Here is a 22,202-nt window from a genome sequence, read left to right on the forward strand (position 1 = left end):
TTCTTAGAATCTCACCCACCCCAACAGGTGTTTTATTAAACCTTGTCTCTGACTGACAGGCAGGTTGGGTCGAATTCATCCAAGGCAGGACCTGCATTGTTTGCCCTTGAATTTTGGGGTTCCCAGCACCTCTAGATTTCAACAGGAGTGAGCTACCTTCTCTGGAGGTCTTCAAGCATAGGCCTTGCTGGACATATTGTTCATGTACTGGTTGTGTTGACAACTTTGGACTGATGGCCCTCCCAGCTCTGGAGCTCTTGAATTCTGTGAGGACAGGGTGGTGTGTTTGGGCTGGGCACTGGGCAGAAGGACAAAGAGGGTAGAGTCACTGCCACCTCACCCAGGACTGACTCTACTCTCTTCACAGCCTATGAAAGGAGAAAGATTGGGAGCTTGCTCAGGGTGGGAAGGGGCAGGGGTCCCCACTTTGGGGCTCTCTCAGGCTTTATCCAGCCCCAGGTCCCATGACCCTGTGCCTTATTCCCATGATCAGTTCTTAGGAACCCGAGGACCTGAAACATCCCAGTCAATCATGAGTGTGGCCCCAGCCTGCATCCTCAGGCAGCCTTAGTACCTACCACCCAGAGGATGGATCTGCTGCAGCTTAGCTCTGGAACCACGAAAGAGTCTCCCTCCCTCTTGAAGCAACAGTTTCTTCATTTATGAAATGGAGAGAACAATGCTTGTGCTCTCCAAATTACAGGGTTGTTGTGAGGGAAATTCTGTGTGTTTTAAAAGAACTTCATGGTGTGTAGAATCTGAAGCAGTGCAACAATGGGAACTGGGAGAACACCGGCAAGTTTCTGGGAGTAACAGACATTTTCTCAGCCTGAGCCTCTACTGTGCATAGGTCTATTATAACATTCAACTGATCGGCTGATTCACTTGGTTTCTAGTTGGTCAAAATGCTAGAATTCTGGATGCATTTTGATGGCTTATTGGGCAGGAAGAGAGGTCATATGGTGAGGTGAGCAGAGAAGAGACCCTGAGGCCAGGAGGACCTGAATTCAAGTTCCCACTTTGACCCCCCCTGGCTGGGTGAGCTGCTCAGTGCTCCAGGGAGCTCTCAGACTGGAGGTGGGCTTCTGAACAGGTGCATTCAGATGGGGAAATCTTGATCTCTGTGCAGCGAGCACATCTAGCATGTGAAAAATGCTCCAGAAATGCTTGGCAAGTGGAAGCGAGATGTGAGTGTTTATTATTAAGAGACCTCAAATGTGAAGGGACTTCAGACCCCCTCATTCTACAGAGGAGGAAACTGAGGCCCAGAGAAGGAGAGAGGCTCGAGCTGTCAGTTCATGGCCGATCTATATGAACGGACAATGAAACAGGATAGGGAGAGAGTGCTGCTCTCCCCATTCCCATCCAGTGCTCTTTCTATTTCTAAGAAGGAAAAGAGGAGGAGGCCGGAACATGATCCAAGGGGATGGCCTCCAGTGGAGGCCAGGCCAAGTCATGTCATTCCCCTGACCCATCAAAGCCTAGAATGGGGCAGCTGGACAGCAGGGACTTTGCCCGAGGGTGGCAGCATGGAGTGTGTGGGGGATGCTTGCTCCCCTCTGGTATCTCCTGTGTCCCATCATGCCTCCCCTGTTCCCTGGACCGAGAAGGCGAGGGTTCCATCACCATGGTACCTCTCCTGGGCCCCTAATGTCTCTGCCATGGCATCCTGCAGCCTGCTGCCTCCCACTGGAACTTGGAGCATTGGCTGGGATCTCTAGGGCTACCTTCTCTCCCCACGCCCCAGGCCCCCAAGTCCCAAGACATAGCTGGGCCCGGCCCTTTAAGGGAGAGCTGGTACCATGGCAACCTGTGCTCAGGCCCAGTCCCTAGGTGGCTCAGGTGGAGATTAGGGACCTGGGGCTGGGCAGAGACACCCCAAACACACAGGAAGGAGGCAAGCAGAAGACAACAGGGAGCACTCAGAGACACCCCGAGGTGGAGACACCAGAGAGAGATGCCCCTGGTGTGGTGGGCTCACCAAGGCAAACCCCCTCTCGGGGACTCAGTTTCCTCCTCTGTGAAAATGGAGGATGTGAAAGCATTCGCCGCTCAGTCCCAGCCCTCTATGGTCAGATTGGCTTGGGCTTCCTGAAGACTCGGGCCATCACTGGTATGAAGGAGCCAGAGGTGCCAGAGCCTGAAAGGTAGGTGAGCTCCTCTACTGCTGGCCCCCAATGAAAGCTGAGAGGGATGATGCCAGACCTAAGCCTCTGCAGTGGGGGGGTATAGCCTGGGGAGTATCCCTGGGATGGGCCTGATCAGGGGCTGCTGGGGGGGGGGGGGCGGGAATCTGTCCATTAGTCAGTCTGTCAACAGGCATATATTAAATGCTTTCTGAGGCAGGCACCACCCACAAAGAAAGAGGCTCCCATTCTAATGGGGAAAATATTAATAACAAGATCCATACAGAGCAGTCTCTGAAGGAATGGCACCAGCTAGGGGGAAAGGCTGGGGGCAGAAGGCAGCATTTGAGCTGGGTCAGAAGAGAGGCTGGAGGGCATTCTGCGCATAAGAAACAGCCAAAGCTCAGGTACAGAGACAGAGATGGAGTGCATACAGAGAGGATGCAGAGAGAAGACCTGGAAAGATAGGAAAGGGCCAGGATGGCCTGAGTTCAAATTTGGCCCCAGACACTTGCTGTGTGACCCTGAACAGTCACTTAACTTCTGTTTGCCTCAGTTTCTTCAATAGTAAAATGGGGATAATTAAACTTCCTCCATCCCAGGAATCAAATGAGCTGTTTGTAAATGGCTTAGATACAGTGCCTGGCACGCAGTAGGTTCTCTATAAATACTTTATTCCCTTCCTTTACCCTTTAAATGCCAAGCAGGGAGGGTTTCTATTTGATCCTGGAGATAGCAAGCCCCTTAGATGCTCGGGTAGGAGTTAGGGGATGCAGAGAGGGGTGTTTGCCTCCTCCATCCCTTCCGGCCACTTCCCTCTCCACTCAGCGGATCGCCAGGCTTGTGGCCCAGCAAGGCCTGATGGATCTTCCCAATGCAATGTCTCCTCTGTCTGAACCCCACCTCCCCTACCCCGGTCATACACACTCTCCTCTGACCATCTTTGTTTGGAATTGCTGGAGTGGCATGGTAGAAATACCCCTGGTTGGAATCACTGAATGTCGGTTTGAATCCTGTCTTGGCCAGGTGACCTTGGCCAAGTCACCTGTCCTCTCTCCACTTTGGTTTCCTACCCATAAAGCAAATGGGATGGTCCAGATGATTTCCAGGGACCCTTCTGGCTCTTGGCACCCCCTCCATGCTTCTGTCCTCAGGTGGGTCATCACCATGGAGTCTTCCCCCATCATCCCCCTCCCCCACTTGGCTGTATTCTCATTCAAGGCCTTGCTCCCTCAGAGGGCTCTTTGCTCCTATGGCATTTGGTCCATATGGCCTGGCCTGTCTTATTTATCTCTTATTGGGAGTGCTTTCCTCCCCAGCTAGATTATAAACCCCTGGAAGGCAGGGTTCAGCTCTTAGTCAGCCTTATATTCCCTATCACATCCCACACTGAGCATAGCCAAAGGAGGCCTGGACCCATAAAGTGTGGTTGATGAGGATGGGGGAATCCAATTCAAGTCACTAAATACGTAAAAAGTGCCTACTGTGTACAGGGCCCTGTGCTCGGGCCTGTAGTGGGGGGAATGGGGCAAATTATCTGCCTTCAAAGGGAGTCTAGTCTAGTCTAGACAGGCCAGGAAGATACACAGCACCCCACATGCTCCATGTTATTGAGGAGCAAAGTGGGCGGGCCCAACAGGGCAAACAAGGGAAGGCTTCCTGGAGGTGGCCACACTTGGGCCAAGCTTTAGAGGGAGAGGACATTAAGATAAAGGGGCACAAGAGTGAAGGTGATGACTTCCATTAGAACATAAGGTCCTTGAAGCAGGGACTCTGTCTCTTTTTGTATCCCCAGGGCTTAGCACAGTGCCCAGCACACAGTAGGTGCTTATTAAATGTCTGCTGACTGACATCACTTCTAAATGTCCCAGCTCTACCCTGGTATGAAAGACACGGGTAGGGAGACTAGCCTTTACTGAGGAGTCTTCCTTCCTCAGGGATAATGCTGAGGTCTGAATAATGGAGAAGGGGGAGTGAATGAGCACTTGTCAGATGGCCTCAATCTCCTCAGTGAGGTGGGAGGCTAAGTCAGCTGGTGAGGGCTGGAAGAGACAAGCAAAAGATTGGCATGGTTATGGGGGGGAAGGAGACCTGGAGAGCGTCACCCATGGGGCTCTGAGTTCAGAGTGCAGCTGTGTAACCTCAGTCAATCCACCTGAAAAAGGAGTGGATGAGTCTATGGTTCCATAACCCTCTGCAGACAGTGCCTGGCAACTGAACCTCCTCACTGGGTCCTGGTCTGGCTCCCCAGGGTGTCCCCAGTAAGTGTTGACTACTAGACCTGCTTAGTGCTCTGTGCTAATGAGGCTTATAGATGGGAAACATGCTGCCAAGTCACCTCATAGGCACAGGGCTTAGAGGTAGACTGGAAGGACACTCCTGGGCATCCCTTTTCTGTACTAGGATCCTCTACCCTTCTACCTCCACCCTGTTTGGGAAGAAAGATCCAGAGATCAGAAACATGGCTCCCCCCAGGTCAGCAGCCAGTGAAAGATTGGGGTTAGAACCTGGGGCCCCTGACTGTCCAGCTCAGTGCCCAGGCCATGGCACCAATCATTTCCACCACTCTCGTAACCGCCTTCCTCTCCTGGACCCCTTTGCTTCAGGGTATCCTCCTCTGTGCCAACACCTTTCTCAGTGTTCCCTCCCCATTTCACTCCGGGGAACTTCATTAATCTACTCATTTCTTTTCCTTCCCCTGGATCCTGGTAAAAGACCAAATGGAACCTGTGAAGATGTCACCACCCAGTGGCCTTTATGGTCACTGCATCCTGCCCTTGATCTGGAAAGCCAGATGCAGTAGTGGCAGCAAACATTTAAAACATAGATCTAAATCTATATCTAATCAATCTATCTACCTGTCTACCATTATACCTTTTTTTTTTTAACATCATCAGCATTTTCCCCAGGATCCCCAAGAGTCATCCTATATAACAAAAGATATTTTTTTTTAAAAAGGAAAAAGAAAACAATTCAGCAAATCCAATCAAGCCATCGAAAAAGTAGAAGCATGCTGTGGCCTCCCCAGCCCTGGGGAGGTGCTGGCTGGGTTGGGGGCCTTCTCTGGCCCCTTTGTATGTGTGGTGTGGCTGGTTCTTCCAAGTGACATGGCTGGCATCCTTGTCTGTTTCCCTGGTTCTGACTTCACTTGGGGTGGGTCACTCTTCTGCATTTCTCCACGTGTCACAGTCATCTTCCTTTATGGCACAGTGCCTTTCATTCCATTCCCCTACCACTGACAGGCATCAGTTCCCTATCCTTTGCTACTACACATGTTTTGCTAGGCACGGGGACTTGCTCCCTAGCAATGTAATCTCTTGGTCCAAGGCTATGGACATTTCAAACCACTTTTCGAACTGGCCACCCAGTTTCCCCAGCTGGAGCACCAAGGCGCACAGTTTAGTGCCTGTTGGCCCACAGCCTCTCTTAACTTGGAGCCCTGTCTTCTCTCATCTTTGACAACTTGCTGCACATGAGGTGAAACCTCCGGGTTTCTCTCATTATTAGTGCCCTGGAGCATTCCTTCATATGGTTGATGAAGACCAAATTAGGTACTTGTAAAGCCCTGATTAATTGGCACAATGCCTGGCACACAGTGGGTGCTCTATAAATGCTTATTCCCCCCCATGAAGGGATGACTAAGCAATCTAGTCACAGACCCTTTCTAGTTCAGCTAGAGAAACTGAGGCATGGGAGGGGGAGTGCAATCTAACAGAACAACTGAACTGGTCAGAAGTGCCCACAAGGCAAAGGGGCACTTTGGGGGCTATGCTAAGGCAGGTGAGCGGAGCGAGGCCCAAGCAAGGTGCTCCTTTTCTTTCCCCCCGAAAGAAAGGAGGCCAACAGGACACACAGAGTGAGTGGGGGCGGACCCAAGTTTATTGCATCATAGAAATAGATCAGTTAGCAAACCCCTCCATCCCAGATACGCTTACTCACTTGACTTACTGCAGGGGAAAAGGGACATGGGAGAGTACAGGCTTCATCTCAGGAGGGGGAGGCACGTCTGCACACTAGCATGCCTGGCCCAATGGCCAGCCCCCTCCTGAGGCCTGGTGGGCCACAGCCAAGTCACAGAGGGCACAATCCTGAGTCTGGGGGGAGCAGCACTGACTAGTGCCTGAGCGTCTAGAATTCAATGGTCACTTAGTTATCCATGAAGGTGCATGAAAAGCTGCTGCCACCTGGACAGAGGATGAGACATGTTTGGCCACAGACAATGTGGGGATTTGTTTTGTGCAACAATGTTTAACTGTTAGAGAGGCTTTCCCTCCCTTTTTTAGTGGGGGGGGGGAAGGAACATAAATGCTCAATTGGAAAAAAAAAAACATTAAAAATCATTCTTCAACCAATTACCCCCTCACCCCCTAATAGAGCAGTTGTCCACACCAGCTCCCAAGCCTGTAACCTGCTTTTCTGCCCATTGCCCTGAGCGTTCTCTCAGCCCACCATGGGTGGCTAGGACTCACCCAATCTCCCTCCCTGTGGAGGGCTGAGAGGTGTTCAGTGCTTCCAGGCAGTGGGAAGGGCTGTTACATTCCTGCCTCTGGACGGAACAAAAAGGTGGAGAGGAGTCATTGAGAACAAAAGCTGCCCAGTGGGGAGGCTGTGATCTTGACTGCTGCCACCCTGTGAGGGCCAGACTGGCAGGGAGACCACAGGCCCCAAACCTGTGACTGCTGGTCTCTTTAGGCCCATTTATGCCTTGTGGTCAACGAGGAAGTCCCTTCCTCCTCCCTATTCTCCAGTATCGGGTCTCCAAGAGAACCAGGCACACAGTGCTGGACCAGCACATCCTAGGACATCATACCTGGCTGTCCCTGAGACACTTCTGGTCACATGTGTAACACTGAGAGAGGCTAGAATCTTAAGAACTGCTTCCCTTCAAAGAGCTATGAGAATACTAACTGTTAGGGCTGGTGGGGGCCACAAATGGGTGATGAGAAGACACCAAGCTGCTGCCAAGGCTGAGGCAGCAGGGAGTGTTTGTGGCAGGTCAAAGGTTCTGGGGTGCAGCCAAGGGAATTTGGGGCTTCTCACCCACTTGCATTTATAGCCTGGGAGGGCTCAGAAAGGGGATCCAAGAACCCTTCAGACTCAAAAGGGGGATCCAATCCACCCACTCCTCTGCCTCTCCTGCTGCCACATTCAAGATGGAAAGAAACCAAAATGTGTCTTCAAAATGCTTTGGGACAGTGGAAGAATTCCTATCAGACATAGCGCCAAACTCACTGGCCACCTAAATTCTGCATCATTCCCCCTTTGGATGCTCAAAGCAGCAGAGTCTGAGGCCTCAGCTGCCTAGATAGGACTATGGATGGGGGGGGGGGGGGGGATGGTTATCGAGGCTGTGCCTGACCAGTGAGAGGTCAGGGGCCTGCGCTAAGCAGGAACCACTCTGCATAAACCAGACAGGCAGGTAGCCCAACAAGGTGCAAGCAGGTGAAGGCAATGGCTTTTGGTACTACAGCTCGCCCGTCTCCTTCCTTCCTGAGTCTGCTATCCACTCAGCCCTGACTCCTGTCCCTCTGGCCCAGAGACAACGAAACCATTGGGACATTTGCCTATAACCTGTGGAAGCCTGGGCCCACCATGGCTGGGAGCACCTGGGCCCTGCGTCAGGTCTGCCCCGAAGGGCCTCGCCCTCTTCTGGTTCAGCAACCTCCCCCTTCTGCGGAGTGGGAGACGCTTAGCAAACAGCGTCAAAAGTGAACTCACAGACAAGACAGCCTTAATAAATTAGTATAATACTGTTAGAAGGGATGGCATTGGTTCTGGTTTTTAGCAGCATTGTCCTACATGCAGCCTGATGATCTCCTTCCCTGGGAAATTTAAAAAGCCGTCCCCTGGTTGTTAGCTCTGATGTAAAATTATAAAATAGAAATCTGGTAGGGTTTGTTTTTTTAAAAAGGAAAAGCCCTGGAGAGTCGACGGCGGCGGTGAGGCGAGGTGCTCCCTCCCAGGTCCGTTAGCTCTGGCCATTGGGTCTGCCAAAGGTGTTCCCCCCAGGGGGCTGGATCTGAATGGAGTCCAGGAGGGGCCGCAGAGCCTGTCCGAAGGGCCTGCGGGAGAAGATGAAAGAGGAGGGAAGGCTTCGGCCACATCGCTCTCTCCTCCAGTAGAGAGGCAGGCACAGCTTACCGGTGCCGGCCAGCCCCCTGGACTTGTTCTTGAAAATCAGTCTGCTTCCAGGCTTGGGATGTGCACACACCTGCCCTGCCTCTCTCCCCTCCCAGGAGCTCCCTGGGGGCTGACCCTGCCAGAATCCAGGCTCTAAGAAGCCCTCCTGGTACTTTCGATAGCCCTCACTTGGACCCCAATGACCACGAACTGTGAGAGCCGCTTCCTCAAGGACCTACTCTGCTCCTTGAATCTGGCTCAAGTGGCTCCACAGCGCCCCTCTGACAACAAGGCAGAAGTCTGGAGCCTTTCAGACGCAAGCACACCAAGAGGACCCACTTAAGTTCCTCAGAATCTCCAAGGGCAAGTGCTGCTTCTGAAAACTACACTCAGATGCCCAGACTTTCTTCAGGCAGGGCCAGATGACCTGGTTCCTCCCTGTGCCAACACATACAAGTTGAGAACTCGGCACAGAACCAACTTCCACACTGTACCCCAAACCCCACCAACAGGGCCCCCTCCTGGCACCAGAAGACAGGAGTAAGCCCCAGAAAGGAAGAAGTAACTGCATCAACCCCACTGCCACCGGGACCCCTAAGCACAGCCTCCAGCTAGGTGCCTGCCCCCTCCCTCAGGTCACTGGGAGAAGCCAACAGGCAAATGGAGGCGGGCCCTTGAGCTGAGCTGGCACCAAAGAGCCTGAGACCTTGGTCAGTGGGCCAGCCTGCTGCTGGGAAGGCCCAGGGTGCCTGCAGCCCTCCGAAGCTAGGAGTGCCTGGGCCTGGTTGCTGTCCAGATGCTCACGCCCTTGGTCCTCCTCTGTCCATCTCCCAAGTACTGCTGGGCCGTGATACCCGAGAGGGAACTGGTCCCTCCTCCAAGGGCCATGTTTTGGACACGTGAACCATCACTGTCTTCCTGGGAACGAATGTCTTCTCTGAGCTGATCCAGGGAAGCTGTGGGTGGCCCTTCTGGCCCCGAGCTTCTGTTCTCTACCCTACACAGAAGCCACAATCCCTGGACTGGAAAACAGGACCAGGGGACGTCCTGGAGATAACCATGCTGGGGTGCTGGGGACAGAACACTGGATCCAATCAGACCTTTAAGGCCTGTGCTGTTCATTTCCAGCAACCTGGAGCAAGTCCCATCAGCCCTCATGGCCCTCAGGTATCCTCATCTGTACAATGGGGACCATCCTAGTCCTTCCCACCTCACCAGGTGCTTGTGAGGAAAGCCTTTGAGGGATGGGAGCTGTGGCTGGGTCAGAGTCAAGGCAGGAGCACTAGGGCAAAGAGTCACAGCCCCAACCACACACTGCTGACCACCAGAGAAGGAACAGAAAGAGGGACGTCAGCATTGCCCTCACTGAGTGAGGGTGCCAAGATGTTAAATGAGCTAATTATACTCCCATGAGTCTCCCTAAATTCTCCAAAACCCTTGAACCCGTCAGAACCCTGCCCTGGGCCAGGCAGAACCAGCTGCTCCAACCACACCTTTCCAGAGACAAGCATTTCTGGACTGAGTGTCCACGGGGCAGAGGCCCAGTGAGGAGCCTCACTCCAAGAGATGCCAAGCAGGTCCTGCCTGGGCCCCCAGCCCCACCCCATCCATGTTAGGGTGAGATGAGCCCTGGGGCTGCCTGGAGGACCCCTCCCCCAAACCTTCCCAGAAGCTCAAGTACTCACGTAGAAAGGACTTCAGACGGGAGGTCTGTGATGTAAGAGGGAATCTTCTTTCCAGTCAGGAATTGGGCCACTTCATTGCTGAACGTGTTACAGTTGTGCTCAAAGAGATTGTAGGCCTCGCCTCTGTTCGTGGAAAGGGGGAGACAGGAGCCGTGAGCGCCCCAAAATAGAACATTCTCTACATGTCAGCAAGGGCAGGCTTCCCCTGCCTCCTTGGGCCCTGGAAAGGACTACACGCCTGCTAAGCAGCCAGAGAGAGGGGCCTGGGAAGCCCATCGAAGATACTTGCGCCCAAGTGGACCTCAGGCCTCTCTCTATGAGGTGGGGAGGACAACATCTGCAGGACCTATTGATTTCACAGATCTATGAAGATTAAAGGAGAAAGCGTGGAGAGAGCATTCTGTGAACCCTAAAAAGCTGAGGTAAATATCAGTTAGCTAATTCAAGGGAACAGGCTTCATGTGAGAGAAAGAGGCCTGGATCAGGGGTTGGAAGACTGGGGTCTAGCCTGACCTTGGGCAAGTCACTTCCCCTCCTCAGAGACTTAATTTCTTCTTCGGGAAAACAAGCAGGTTGGACCAGATCAGCATTTTCCAAACCCCATGTTATGGAACCCTGGGGCTCCAAGAAATGGAGATTGGGGTTTTGTGAGAACAATTCCATGCAGATACAGCATTTTTTTTCCTACAATCAATCCTCTTTCTTCCCAGGTGCCCTCCTTCCCACTGGGGTGGTCTGAAAACAGAGGAGTTTTATGCTTTCCTCACCCCCCACAATGGACCCCAAACTGTTCTATTGCCAAGAGCATCTGGGAAGCCACAATGTGAGGACATGGCAAGTGTGCTGTCCAACCAGCATAGGCAGGCAGGGCTGTAAAACCCCTGGAGTCATTGTCTCCACAATGCCCCTTCCACCCCCCCACCTCACCCAAACTCCTCTCTAGGGCTCAGGGCTGCCAGCTACTTACCGAAACAGAGACTCCCCCAGGGAGGATAGGTATTCCAGGAAGATTTCTTCAGTAACTTCAGTGCTCCCTACTTCTACTACTGAGTCAGGGGGCCCAAGTAGTGTCCCTCCCTGCAAGGGCAAGCCAACAGCATTAGGCCCATCACCAACCCAAGACCTGCCCCAGAACCTCGGAAAAGGGACAACCACAAGATTCTATCTAGAGCCAGAGGGACTTTCAAGGTCACTGAGCCTGAGCCACTTCTCTCACAGAGGGGAAGCTGAGGCATAATAGGAGCATAAAGTCAAGCAGCAGCGCCTCTTCAATCCTCAAATTCTCCTCAGGTTCGTCAGAAGGCTTTTTTTCCCCTTTAATTTTTTCTTTTTTTATTGCAAACTTAAAGATGAATACTTAGGAAGACCAAGAACTAAAAAGCACGCTGGTCATGGAGAGCTTAAGTGCTGTGTATTCACCAGCCCCCTTTGCCTGTGTCTGGGTCCCATTTGGAACTCACTTCCCTCTCCTGGGGCAGTTTCCAAATCTTTCATTTGTCACATTTTTTTTGTATGATTACTCCCCACCCTCATGAAGCTCTCCCTGGTAACAAATCAGCAAAGCAAACCACTCTGAAAGGCATCTCCTGTGCTTCCAGGCTGCCGATGCCTGCCCACAGCCCTTCTAAAGCCCTGGTCAGAGTTCTAGAGTGTCCCAAAGTGCATTATTGACGTTACTGTGGGCACTGGGAAAACTCACCTCTGGCTTCTGCTTATCTGACCCAGCACAGACCATGCAGACATAGACCTGCACATTTCCCGGAATCCAGAGGCATCGTTTTTGATTCTGTTCAGCCACCGCCTAACCGAAGGAACCTTGCTGGGCTCCCAGTCTGGGGTCTCTGGTACCCTAGGTCCTTTCTGTCTGTGACCAGCAGCAGGCCTTTGGGGGTACAGGGCTCCCTACTGCAGCCCTTTCCCTAGCCCCCTCCGCAAGCCTCATTTCCCATGGCTGTTGACAGCTTGCCTTCCTATCAGGGAACAGTGCCTGTTTGACTATTTGTATCGATTTCTTCAACATCCTTTCCTGGGACTTTCCCATCTTACATATCAAACTTTTAGCAGAATCGGTGACTTCAAAGATTCTTTCTCCTTGTTTTACTTCTAGTTTGCCTGGATTGTGTTTATGCAAAAGCTTTTGAATTTTATGTAATCAAAGTCACTCACCTGATCTTTGGTGATCATCACTACTCCTGATTCAGTTAAGAATTTTTCCCCACCCACGGTTGGGAAGTCTTTTCTTTTCTTTCCATGTAATCTCTCTATTACCTGTAGCTCATGTACCCATCTGGGGTTTAGACCGCTTTCTAAGCCAGGCTGCTTTTGTGAGGTAGGTAGGTGTGTGGTCATCATGTGGTCCCTGACTGATTCAGAAATGGAGGGTCCAGGGCACCAGAAGGTGTTTCATTTGACAAACAATTTTGCTATCATCATATCCATGAAAAAATATGCCATTTCTCCCTCTGGAAATTCAAGAGGCAAAAACTTGGTACAATAAAAGATTTTTATGGACAATCACATTATTATCATTTTAATTTGGAAGGTTGGGCCAATAGTTGGCTTTGAAGAGCTGATTGCCCCTGCAGCAGCATATGGTCAAATCTCAGACACCAGGGGCTCTCTGACGACTTGAGAGAGTCACGGGAAGAAACAACTGAGAGTTACTAGGATTCAGGGGAGCCACAGTTACCTCCACCTACCACCTCCACACACACCTTTCAGCTTTCTATGATTCTTGTCCACATCTCTTTATAAATCCTCTAGAGAAGATCTACCTAGTAATTTGCCCTTTCTCACAACTTTAGCAGACTGGCAAGAATACCCCTGAGAGATGGCAAATTTGGTATGGGAGAATACATGAGGAAGTCTCAGAAGTGTAGCTTTTAAAGCATTTGTATAGTATCCAGTAGGAAACTAATCAGTAACTCAATCCATTCTCTTGTAGGAATCACAGTGGGATAAGAGGCAGCAAAGGAAAGGGTCCCAGAGAGGAGGCACTTACAGGTGGACAGCTGGAAATGCCTCCACTGCCGAAGAAGAATTCATCCTTATGAACAACTATGGAGGTGTGCCTGCCGTGGAGAGGAAAACCAGAGTAAGTGGGAAACAAAATAAACTTTCAGGGGGCTGCCCAGACAGAAACAATTATGTCATTTAGCACACAGCAATCCACCATAAAGTGGCAGGGTGGTGGGGGTGGCAAGGTGGGGAGAGTGGCATTGGGAGAGCTTTCAATGAGATGCTTGGGCTCCTCTTACAAGAAAAGGGGGAATCTGCCTCTTTCCAGACAAGGGCCAGGAGCAAGGGTGGGGAATCTGGGGCCACAAGACCACATGTGGTCCTCTAGGTCCTCAAGTGTGGCCCTCTGACTGAATCCAAACTTCACAGAACAAATTTCCTGAAGAAAAGGATTTGTTCTGCAAAACTTAGACTAAATCCAAGGCCACATCAAGAATATGACTCTGCTTGGTACCGTGGATCCCTAAGGCCTTTCCAACTTCCTTCATAGCTATCTTGGGTCAGTTTTGAAAAAAGAGAGCCAAACAAGCCTGAATGTAGGTCAGTTCCATGGAAAAGGGCCCACACAGGGATCTGGTTATTGGCCAACCTAATATTCAACCCAAGCTTAAGTGGCCACCCTTGCTCACTTCCCTGAAGCACTGGGCTTGGGGCATTTGGCAAAGAGGGATGCTGCAAGAGCGTAAGGAGGTCTGAAGGCTGACTGGCTGGCTGGCGTGCAATCAGGTACCTGGTGGGCATGAGTCCCCTCCACCCTGCCAAATTCAATTCACAGAATACCAGGGCTGAACATGAGAGAACTGAGGCCCAGAGAGGTCACAAAGCAAGCAAAAGCCAGAAACAGGATCAGAATTCAGGGCTTCTGAGGCCAGGCCAAGATCGTCCCATTACATCACACTGCTTCTTGGAATGGAGTCAATCGCTCTATCTTCAAAGTTTAAAATAAATGAGAAGTGGGTCTACATGTCAAGTTGGAAGCTAACAACTGGGGACTACAGTGGATTCCACTGCATGGTGGCATTTGTGTGTTGCATAAACCAACCAGCTCAGTCAAGACTGAAAAGTTCAACAACTTACCAGATGCCTTCCAGCTGTTTCCCTGTGAAAAGAAGAAGATAATAAATTTAACTATTTGAGACTGTGCTACATGAATTTACTAATAACTACCAACAAAAACAAATAAGACAACAACTGCAAAAAGAATAAAAACTAAAATTGGCCCTAACACCTTCATTGTATTACACCAAATTATCATCACAGGAGCAAAGAAGCGTCTTCCTGCCCCAGAACCCTGAATCTGGACGAAACTCAGCCAGTCACCTTTTACTTGGCTTTACCCAAACATCTGGCAACAAGTTACTGCATACAAGTCTTCCCATTCCTTTACATTAATATTCAATACTTTTTCAGACATTCTCCAGTTTTTAGACTTAGATCAGGTCCTTTTTCTGCAATTACAAATATGGCCTCTATAAATATTCTTATACAGAAAGGTCCTTTCCCTTTCTTCTCCTGATATTTGTATAATGTGTGTGTGTTCGTCCTTCGTTGCTAAAGAAGACCATGCCATGAGAGAAATAATGACATGACTTGCACTTGACTTTGTTTTGAGTGAGGGAGGGCTGTGCCAGTCACCAGCCTCACTTCTCCCTCCAGAGCCATCTGAATCTAGTGACCAGATATTCATCAAGATGACTGGAGATGATCTAGGATGAGACAATTGGGGTTAAGTGACTTGCCCAAGGTCACACAGCTACTGAGTGTCAAGTGTCTAAGGTGAGATTTGAACTCAGGTCCTCCTGACTCCTGCACTAGTGCTCTATCCACTCCACCATCTAGCTGCCCCCTATTTATATATTAAAGTCCTAGTGAGAGAATCACTGGGTCCAGTTCTGTAACTCTTAATGGATACCATCAATATGTCTCTCCCTTCCAGAGTCCCAACAAAGCACCAGAGTACTTGCTCTCCTCTCTCCCCCCTCTACCCACCCCCAGCCATTAAATCTCACCATGTGGTTGCTATTTGCTAAGAGCTTTTGCTAGAGCCCAGATCCTTTTTACACAATTCCAGAGCAACCTGGTTAATAAACTCACTAGAATAGGTTCCAGGTCTATAAAAAGGTTTAAAGTTCTTTAAAATTTTAAGTTTTTGGCCCATGCTGTGAATGTGGAATTCCAGTACAAACAGTGGGGGGAAGGTGATCATGGGCCACAACACAGAACTCCTGGACAGCATTCTGACTCAACGCACTGAAATAGACAGACCCCAATTCTAAGCAGGCTTGTTTTGCCCTGTGCCCTGATTCATCTCTGTATCGTCTCCAAAGTCACCCCTAATGTACCTACCTCCTCTTAGAGGAAAAGGGAAATCTGCTTCTTTCCAGACAAGGGCCAGGAGCAAGGGAGGGGAATCTGGGGCCACAAGACCACACATGGCCCTCTAGATCCTCAAGTGTGGCCCTATGACTGAATCCAAACTTCACAGAACAAATCTCTTGAAGAAAAGGATTTGTTCTGTAAAACTTGGACTCTCAATCAAAAGGTCACACCCAAGGACCTAGAGGGCCACATGTGGCCTTGAAGCTGCAGGGTTTCTCACCACTGGAAGCTTCCAGAAAATGCCAGAGAACCTTGAAAAACCTCTCATTCACATGTCACAAACAATATTTGCCTTTCAAGGTGAACTGTGAAATCTAAGATGGAAACCCTTGTTCCTTTTTAAAACTTTATACTGATCTGATTTTCTTCTTTAGAAAGAAAATAACCTGCTGACATCTAATTACTGTACATTATGGTCCCTTTTGGGAAAAGGGCTAACAGCCCTCCCACATGCCTAAAGTAACAGAGGGAAACAGGACAAATGCAGAATTAGGACTCAGCAGAAAGGGAAAAAGAAACAAATGTAAACAATTTGGCTAACGGGGCACTAGCATATTTACATTTCCTCCCTGTGCTGTTGTAGCCCCCCAGATGTGAGGGCTATGGTGAATACACTGCACAAAGTAACAAAGGACTGCTCTGTAGACAGGGTCCTGAGCTGACTGCTGAAACCCCAAAGATAAGGCCAGAATGGTGTCTGCCCCCGCTGCATTCTACTGAGAAGGCTGATGCGTGCAGATGGAGACAGTGATCCAAGGTCATGTTAGGCAGGAGTGGGCAAAGGCACCTGCGACGGCTGACACGGAGTTGGAGAGAAGAACTGACAGGTGGAGATGAGGAGTGATCCCAGGGACAGAATACAGCTTGTGAAGGTGCACTGAGCGACAGAGATGGCCCCTTCATTTCAGGGAACAGCAGTACCACAGTCAGTCTAGTCAGACTGGAATGCGGAGTGGGTGGTGGGGAGTGATGCACAATAAGGCTGGCAAGGCAGACAAGAGGTGGGCTCCAGAAGGCTTTTATGTGACAAGGTGAACAAGAGTCTGAATTTTGTCCTTGAAGCCAAAGGTTTACTAACAGGGAAATGATAGTCATATCCACTCTTTAGGAAGATAAACCTGGAGGCTGAGAGAGATGGGAAGGGAGATGAAGGAGTGATGGGAAACAAGGAGGCTGACCAGGAGCAGGCCTGAGCCTTTTACAAAAGGGGTAGATCTTTGTGACTGAGGGGAGAGGGGATGATCTGAATTTCATAGGACTCAGTAACTGGTTCCTTCCCAGAGGGAGAGGGGGAATGAAGCATGACTCCTGAGTTAGGAATGTGGGTGGGTGGGATGCTGGCACCCTCAACAGGGAAAGTAGAGTTCTGACACTAGACAGCAGAGAGAAGAATTTAACCGTCCTGATTCCAGAGGCAACTGTGGGGGGGATGAGCCTCAGGGGCTGTCACTGGCCTCTGGGTCACAGAAGGAAAGAAGAAGCTTCCTGGTTGTCCAGACCAGATTAGGCAGCAAGTAGTCACTATTTCCTAGACTGCAGGCCTGCCTTTCTCCCTGAGGCTGTCTCCTTTGCCCCCATCCCTGCAATGTTTGCTTTCCAAGGACCAGTCAAAATGTCCTCCCTGTCATGTGGACAGTCATGGCTGCCAAGGGCGGCATCAGCGAAGAAATAGGCAAGGAAGACCTTCAGAAAGCCACAAGATGCCAAAGCTCATGGAAAAACTTCTCAAGAGATCCAACTGGGCCAGACCATTCTGAGGATGGTTAAGAAGGAAACAGGAAGGATGACTGACAGATGGAAAAGAGAAAAGCCATGGATAAGCTCTGACTGATGCCACCATGGTACAGCTGCTCCTTTTGGACTCGGCCCCTGCACAAAGAGGTAGAAATGAAGGTACAAAAGAAAACCAACATGGAGGCAGCAGCTGAACCAGGCCACAGGCACCCCATGAAGGTCATGCCAGAGGTCAGTGAAAGCCACTGAATTCTCAGGGTTTCTCAGAGCAGGTTTGTAAAGGGTTGGCCAAAGGGCTCAAGTTGTGGCATCACAGTGGACAGACTGCTGGACGCTTACTGGCTGGGTGATCTTGGGTAAGTCATTTAACAACTTCCTGCCTCAGTTTCCTCATCTGTGAAACGGACAATAATTGCATCTGCCTCCCAGAGCTGTCATGAGGTTCAAATGAGATATTTGTAAAGTACCCTGCCCACCTTCAAGCCCTGTATAAATGGTCCTGTGTTATTATTAGCATTATTAAAGGGCGATGACTGAGATGGTGGGTCTGGAGTGGCTTCAACTCTCCACCAATGACAAGAAGTGGCCAAGAGGCTGTGTTGTGAGACAAGTCCCAGGTGGCTAGAGCTAGCCCACAGCAGAGCAGGGAACCCCCCCTGGGGGAGGAGACCTGCTGTGGACAATGGATGGGGCAGGGGTGGGGATGTGGGGGCCCCAAGATCTGTACCATGGGAAAGAAAGGAATAGCCAGTATTCTGAGGTCCTCAATCCCAAATTCTGCGGTGAAATGGGGAGAACAGCAGCTTCCCCCCTGCCATTGTGTGGGGACAATGGGAAGACCACAGAGATCAGGACGGCCTTTAGGAAGCTTCGCCCTGGGTGACCCAGCTGCAGCTGCGGGCCAGGCCAGTGCATTAGCCACTACTTTCTCCTGCTCCACAGGCTTTCAAGCACCAAAGTTTGCATCTAAAACAAGGCCTCCTTTCCCTCACCGCAGGGGAAGGGCTAGGCTCACATCCATTTCCATAACATGGAAAAGCCTGTGGCCTGTAGTCTAGGCAAATGGCGTGAATGAGGCCTTCCAAACAGGTCAAGGTCAAGGGAGGCCTGTGGCCTGCTTAGGCCAAGAGGTTCTGCCTTTGGTCACCTCTCAGCCCCTCTTTGCTGCCCAACCATGCCAGTCATCTGTCTCATTGATGTGAGCCAGGGGTCACCAGGGGATCTAAGAGAGAATGTGGGAACAGATCAGGACTCAAAACACAACATGCTCTAGTGGCCAAGAGTATATTTAAGCTATGTGTCCAAAGGACACAGCAGCATCATTAATGTCATTTAGAGGGAAAACAAAATTTACTGGACCAAAATGGCAGAAATCTCCACAGATGTGTACTTATTTGTCAATACAACCATTTGCCTTCCATTTTTTCCTAGTCAACTTTAATGAGAAGCAGTGGTGAAAGAAGGGCAGGACCAGGGGCTCTAAGGACTGACTGATGCCCGTCTGGAGTCCCACTATGACCCAGGATGGAGGGTCCTGGGGAGGGGAGGCCCTTGATTGGCCAGCCAAGTCAGCCAGTTACTGCTTCCCCATTCATTCTCCAATGCACTTAATGTCTGCTTTGTGCAACTGAACCTGGAAAATCAGCAACATCAAAAACTTTCAACATTCTGTCCCAGGTCAGCTGGGTGAGTGTGGGACTGAACAGTGGGTGGTCCTTGTTCCTAAAGGTGGCTGTGAAATCGGGATGAGGTGAAAGGAAGCAATTCCTCAGCAGGAGCAGTGATGCAGATCAGCTTTGGGCACATGAAATCAAAATGGCATCTCTGGGCATATTTGAATTCCATCTCCTAGACCAAGACTGGGGAACCTTTGGCCTTGAGGCCACTTGTGGCCGTTTATGTTCTCAAGTGCAGCCCTTGGACTGAATCCAAACTTTACATTTATTCTCCACACATCCTAGACTAACTGACCTTGAACAAATAACTCAGCCAAGTCTCTGGGCCTCAGTTTCCTTATCTGTAATGGCCTTTAAAGGTCCTCCTTCCAGCTTATAATGATATTTTCCTTAAAAAGTAAAAAGCTTTTTGCCATTTGACACTTTAAAAACTCTAAAAGATTAAGATTTTTCCCGCAAAGGAATTTTTTTGTAATAATTCATTGGTGACTTCCTTCTCACAGTGCTTGAGAGGTTATATGTTAAATCAAGATTGTTACAGTACTTGCCAATAATTTTTTATTAAGTTATGCCTTGCAACAAAGCAACCAGGAAATGGGGGTATATTAATGTTATCTCCATTTTACAGATGAAGAAATTGTATTACGTGTATAACTTATATCAGATTGCTCACTCTCTTGGGGAGGGGAATGAGAACAGAGAGAGAAATAGAAATTAAAAAAAAAACACCCAATGTTAAAAATTTTTACATGTAATTAGGGAAAAAATATTATTTTAAAAAAAGGAAGAAAAGAATTGTATTAGTCGTCAGATTCTTATCCAAACAGCCCAATGAATCCATTGAGAACCTGAAAGATGGTTATTAAAGCATAAAGAAAAATCTGAACAGGTTTAACTGGATCATATACAGTCTTTCTCCCACTGGCACTAACTGCTTTGAGCTAAGAGCTGTCTATAAATGACAAAGATTACAAACTCCAGGAAGGTAGGGCTCTTTTATGACCCCAAATCCACATAAGATATTTCTTAGACTGAATTGAGCCACAAACCACACAGCCTAATTCCCCATATCCTTGGATTACAGAATAATTTGGAGATGAGCTTGCCAAAAAATATGAAAGTGAACTCTGTATTGCAGCAGGCTGGCATCTCAAATCACACAGCTAGCAAAGGGCTGGAGGAGGGCAAAGTTTCCCCTGGTTGTGAGAAAACTGTGCTCTCTTTTATGCACCTTAACACAGAAAGAGGTGACCAGAATTCAGAGAGCAGCTCTAAGGGGAAGGACTGAAGGACAATTCTGACAGCTGATTTTGAATCTTGCAAGGATGAAAGGAAAAGAAGGGACACAATCACCTGTCTATACTGATTAGGAGTTTATGCTTCAGGATCGTTTGTTTCCATAGTCAGTGATGACTATACCCTCTGAGATAGTGGCCACAGGAACCTTAAAACTAAATATATTAATCACATCGTCTATTCCTCCCCAGCAGGCAATAAGATGTGACCTCATTTATTCCAATTCTGATCTTACACTGTAATGATAACAGAGAGATCCAGGGAAGTGATAAAATCCTTGGAGGGATGGGGGAAGGGGAGGAGGATTGCTTCATAAGGGCAAACTAAAAATATCAGGACTACGCAAAACAGAAAATGGAAAGCTGGGAGGAAGATGACAGAAATCAACAAAATTATAAATGACAAAGGTAACATTAATATGAATCCTGAAAGACTTGGACAAGAGAATATTTTCAGCTTGAACAATGGAGGTATTTATTTCCATCGAAAAACAATGGCTAACTTCAGAAACACTTTCCACTTGGTCCAAAGGAACATGGATGCCATACAGTAGAAAAAGCACTGGCTCTGGAGCCAGAGGAGAGGGTTCAAATTCTATCTCTGATGCTTATTGCTACCTATGACCTTGGCAAGCCATCAGGTTAGTTTCTCTGGGCCTCAGTTTCCTTCTCTGTAAAATGGTGGGGTTGGGGAAGTAGCCTTAGAAGTCCCTTCCAACCAGGACTGGTCCCATGTTCTTGAAAGAAGAGCCAGGACAAGGGCAAGGTGAGAAGAATGGTTCCCTTCACGGTTGACAAGTCTTTCCTCACAATAACCCTGGGAAGCAGGTGATAAAGGTGCTGGGTCAGTTTTTTGTCTTGCCATTTTACAGATGAGGAAACTGAGGCTAAGAGAGCTGTAATAAGTGGCACAGCAAGGATTCAATCCATGTCTCCTGCCTCCAAATAGTACTGGAGTTAAATCAGGCAGTGAGAAGACAATTAGGCCAAATGAAAGGAGGTTGGTACAGCTCAAGCAGAAGACGCTCACAGCTTTAAAATGACAATGCCACAAAGGGAAAGTGTCCTTGATGTTGGGGGGAGGGAATAATCCCACACTTTGGAAACAGAACTTGATGAAATACGGGTCTAATGTGGCTTTAAGGCTTGGGAGAGAATTCGTGTAGAATTGCTTGGTCTTCAGTTCCCAAGGTTACTAACAGCACCTTCCGCATGGCCTAAAGGAGAAGGGGGAGACCTGGCAGGAGAGGCCCAGAAGGGATGAAGAAATGGGCATGGGGCAGATGGAGGAGCCTTCTCCTGGGCCCCAGGTGTTCAAACTTCCTGTCCCACGCATCCAGGAAACCTATCAATTTGCCTTCTCATTATGAATGGGCAAACCCCATGGCTCCAGTCCAAGCTTTCTGTTTATCTGTGTAACTTGGCTGTAAACACCAGTGACTACGGACTAAGCACCTCCCCCAGCGGGGGCTTTAAGTCGGACTCCCACACTTCCTCCAGCAATCGGTCAAACTCCCGTCCGACTCCAGCCAGAGCTGAGGAGCGTTAAGAACACGCCTACAGGAACAACTTCTCGGGGCCGACTTCGGATCCCGCGTCAATGAGAAGTACCGAATCACTGACACCAGGGGCACCTACGGCGGTGTGGCCGGGGGGGCCCCGACTCCCCAGAATCCTGACCAGTGTCGTCATGCCATCACCCTGGGCTTCCCTTTAGAATCGGGGGCTCTGCGAGCGCCTCTCTCGGATCCCAAGTCACTTCCTCTCTCCTCTTCCCGGCTCTGCCCGAAGGCCCCTGGCCCCCCACGCTCGCCTTCCCTACCCAGTCTGCGCCGCTCCGGGCACCTCCTCCCGTCACGGGCCGGCGCCCCGCGGAGGGGCAGCGGCGAGCCCAAGGTCACGCGGCAGGGAGCTCACCCAGCATGATGGGGCTCAGGCGCCGGGCCAGGCCCTTGGACAGGTCGTACACGTACAGCTTCACCGGGTACAGGTTCGTCGGCTCCATCGACGCCGGCGGCGGCCCCGAGGGCGGCGGCGGCGGCGTCGTCTTCTACGTTTCCGGGCCGCACCGACCGGGGCGGTGGGCAGAGGCCCGGCGGCGTCGGGGGCCGGGGGACTCGGGCCGGCGCTGCGCTGCGCGGGCTGCTCAGCCGCACGGGGCCGCACGCT

At 50.0% G+C, this 22,202-nt stretch overlaps 1 protein-coding gene across 3 annotated transcripts; it reads right to left on the reverse strand.

The window, feature by feature from the left end:
- Window positions 1-22,168, reverse strand: DESI1 (desumoylating isopeptidase 1). Of its 3 annotated transcripts, none has more exons than XM_072656281.1 (6): window positions 21,951-22,168; window positions 14,027-14,048; window positions 12,933-13,002; window positions 10,899-11,008; window positions 9,932-10,054; window positions 1-298 (listed from the first exon to the last, which is right to left on the reverse strand). In XM_072656281.1, exons 1-6 carry the CDS (start codon window positions 22,036-22,038, stop codon window positions 172-174), a joined length of 540 nt encoding a protein of 179 aa, XP_072512382.1. In that variant the 5' UTR covers window positions 22,039-22,168; the 3' UTR covers window positions 1-171. The 3 variants fall into 3 exon arrangements, with proteins under 3 accessions (XP_072512382.1, XP_072512384.1, XP_072512383.1); XM_072656283.1 differs by lacking the exon at window positions 1-298 and adding an exon at window positions 4,026-4,168; XM_072656282.1 differs by lacking the exon at window positions 1-298 and adding an exon at window positions 5,984-8,188.
- Between the last annotated feature and the right edge of the window lie 34 nt (window positions 22,169-22,202).

This window comes from Notamacropus eugenii, chromosome 3, assembly GCF_028372415.1.
Source record: "Notamacropus eugenii isolate mMacEug1 chromosome 3, mMacEug1.pri_v2, whole genome shotgun sequence".
NCBI lineage: Eukaryota > Metazoa > Chordata > Mammalia > Diprotodontia > Macropodidae > Notamacropus > Notamacropus eugenii.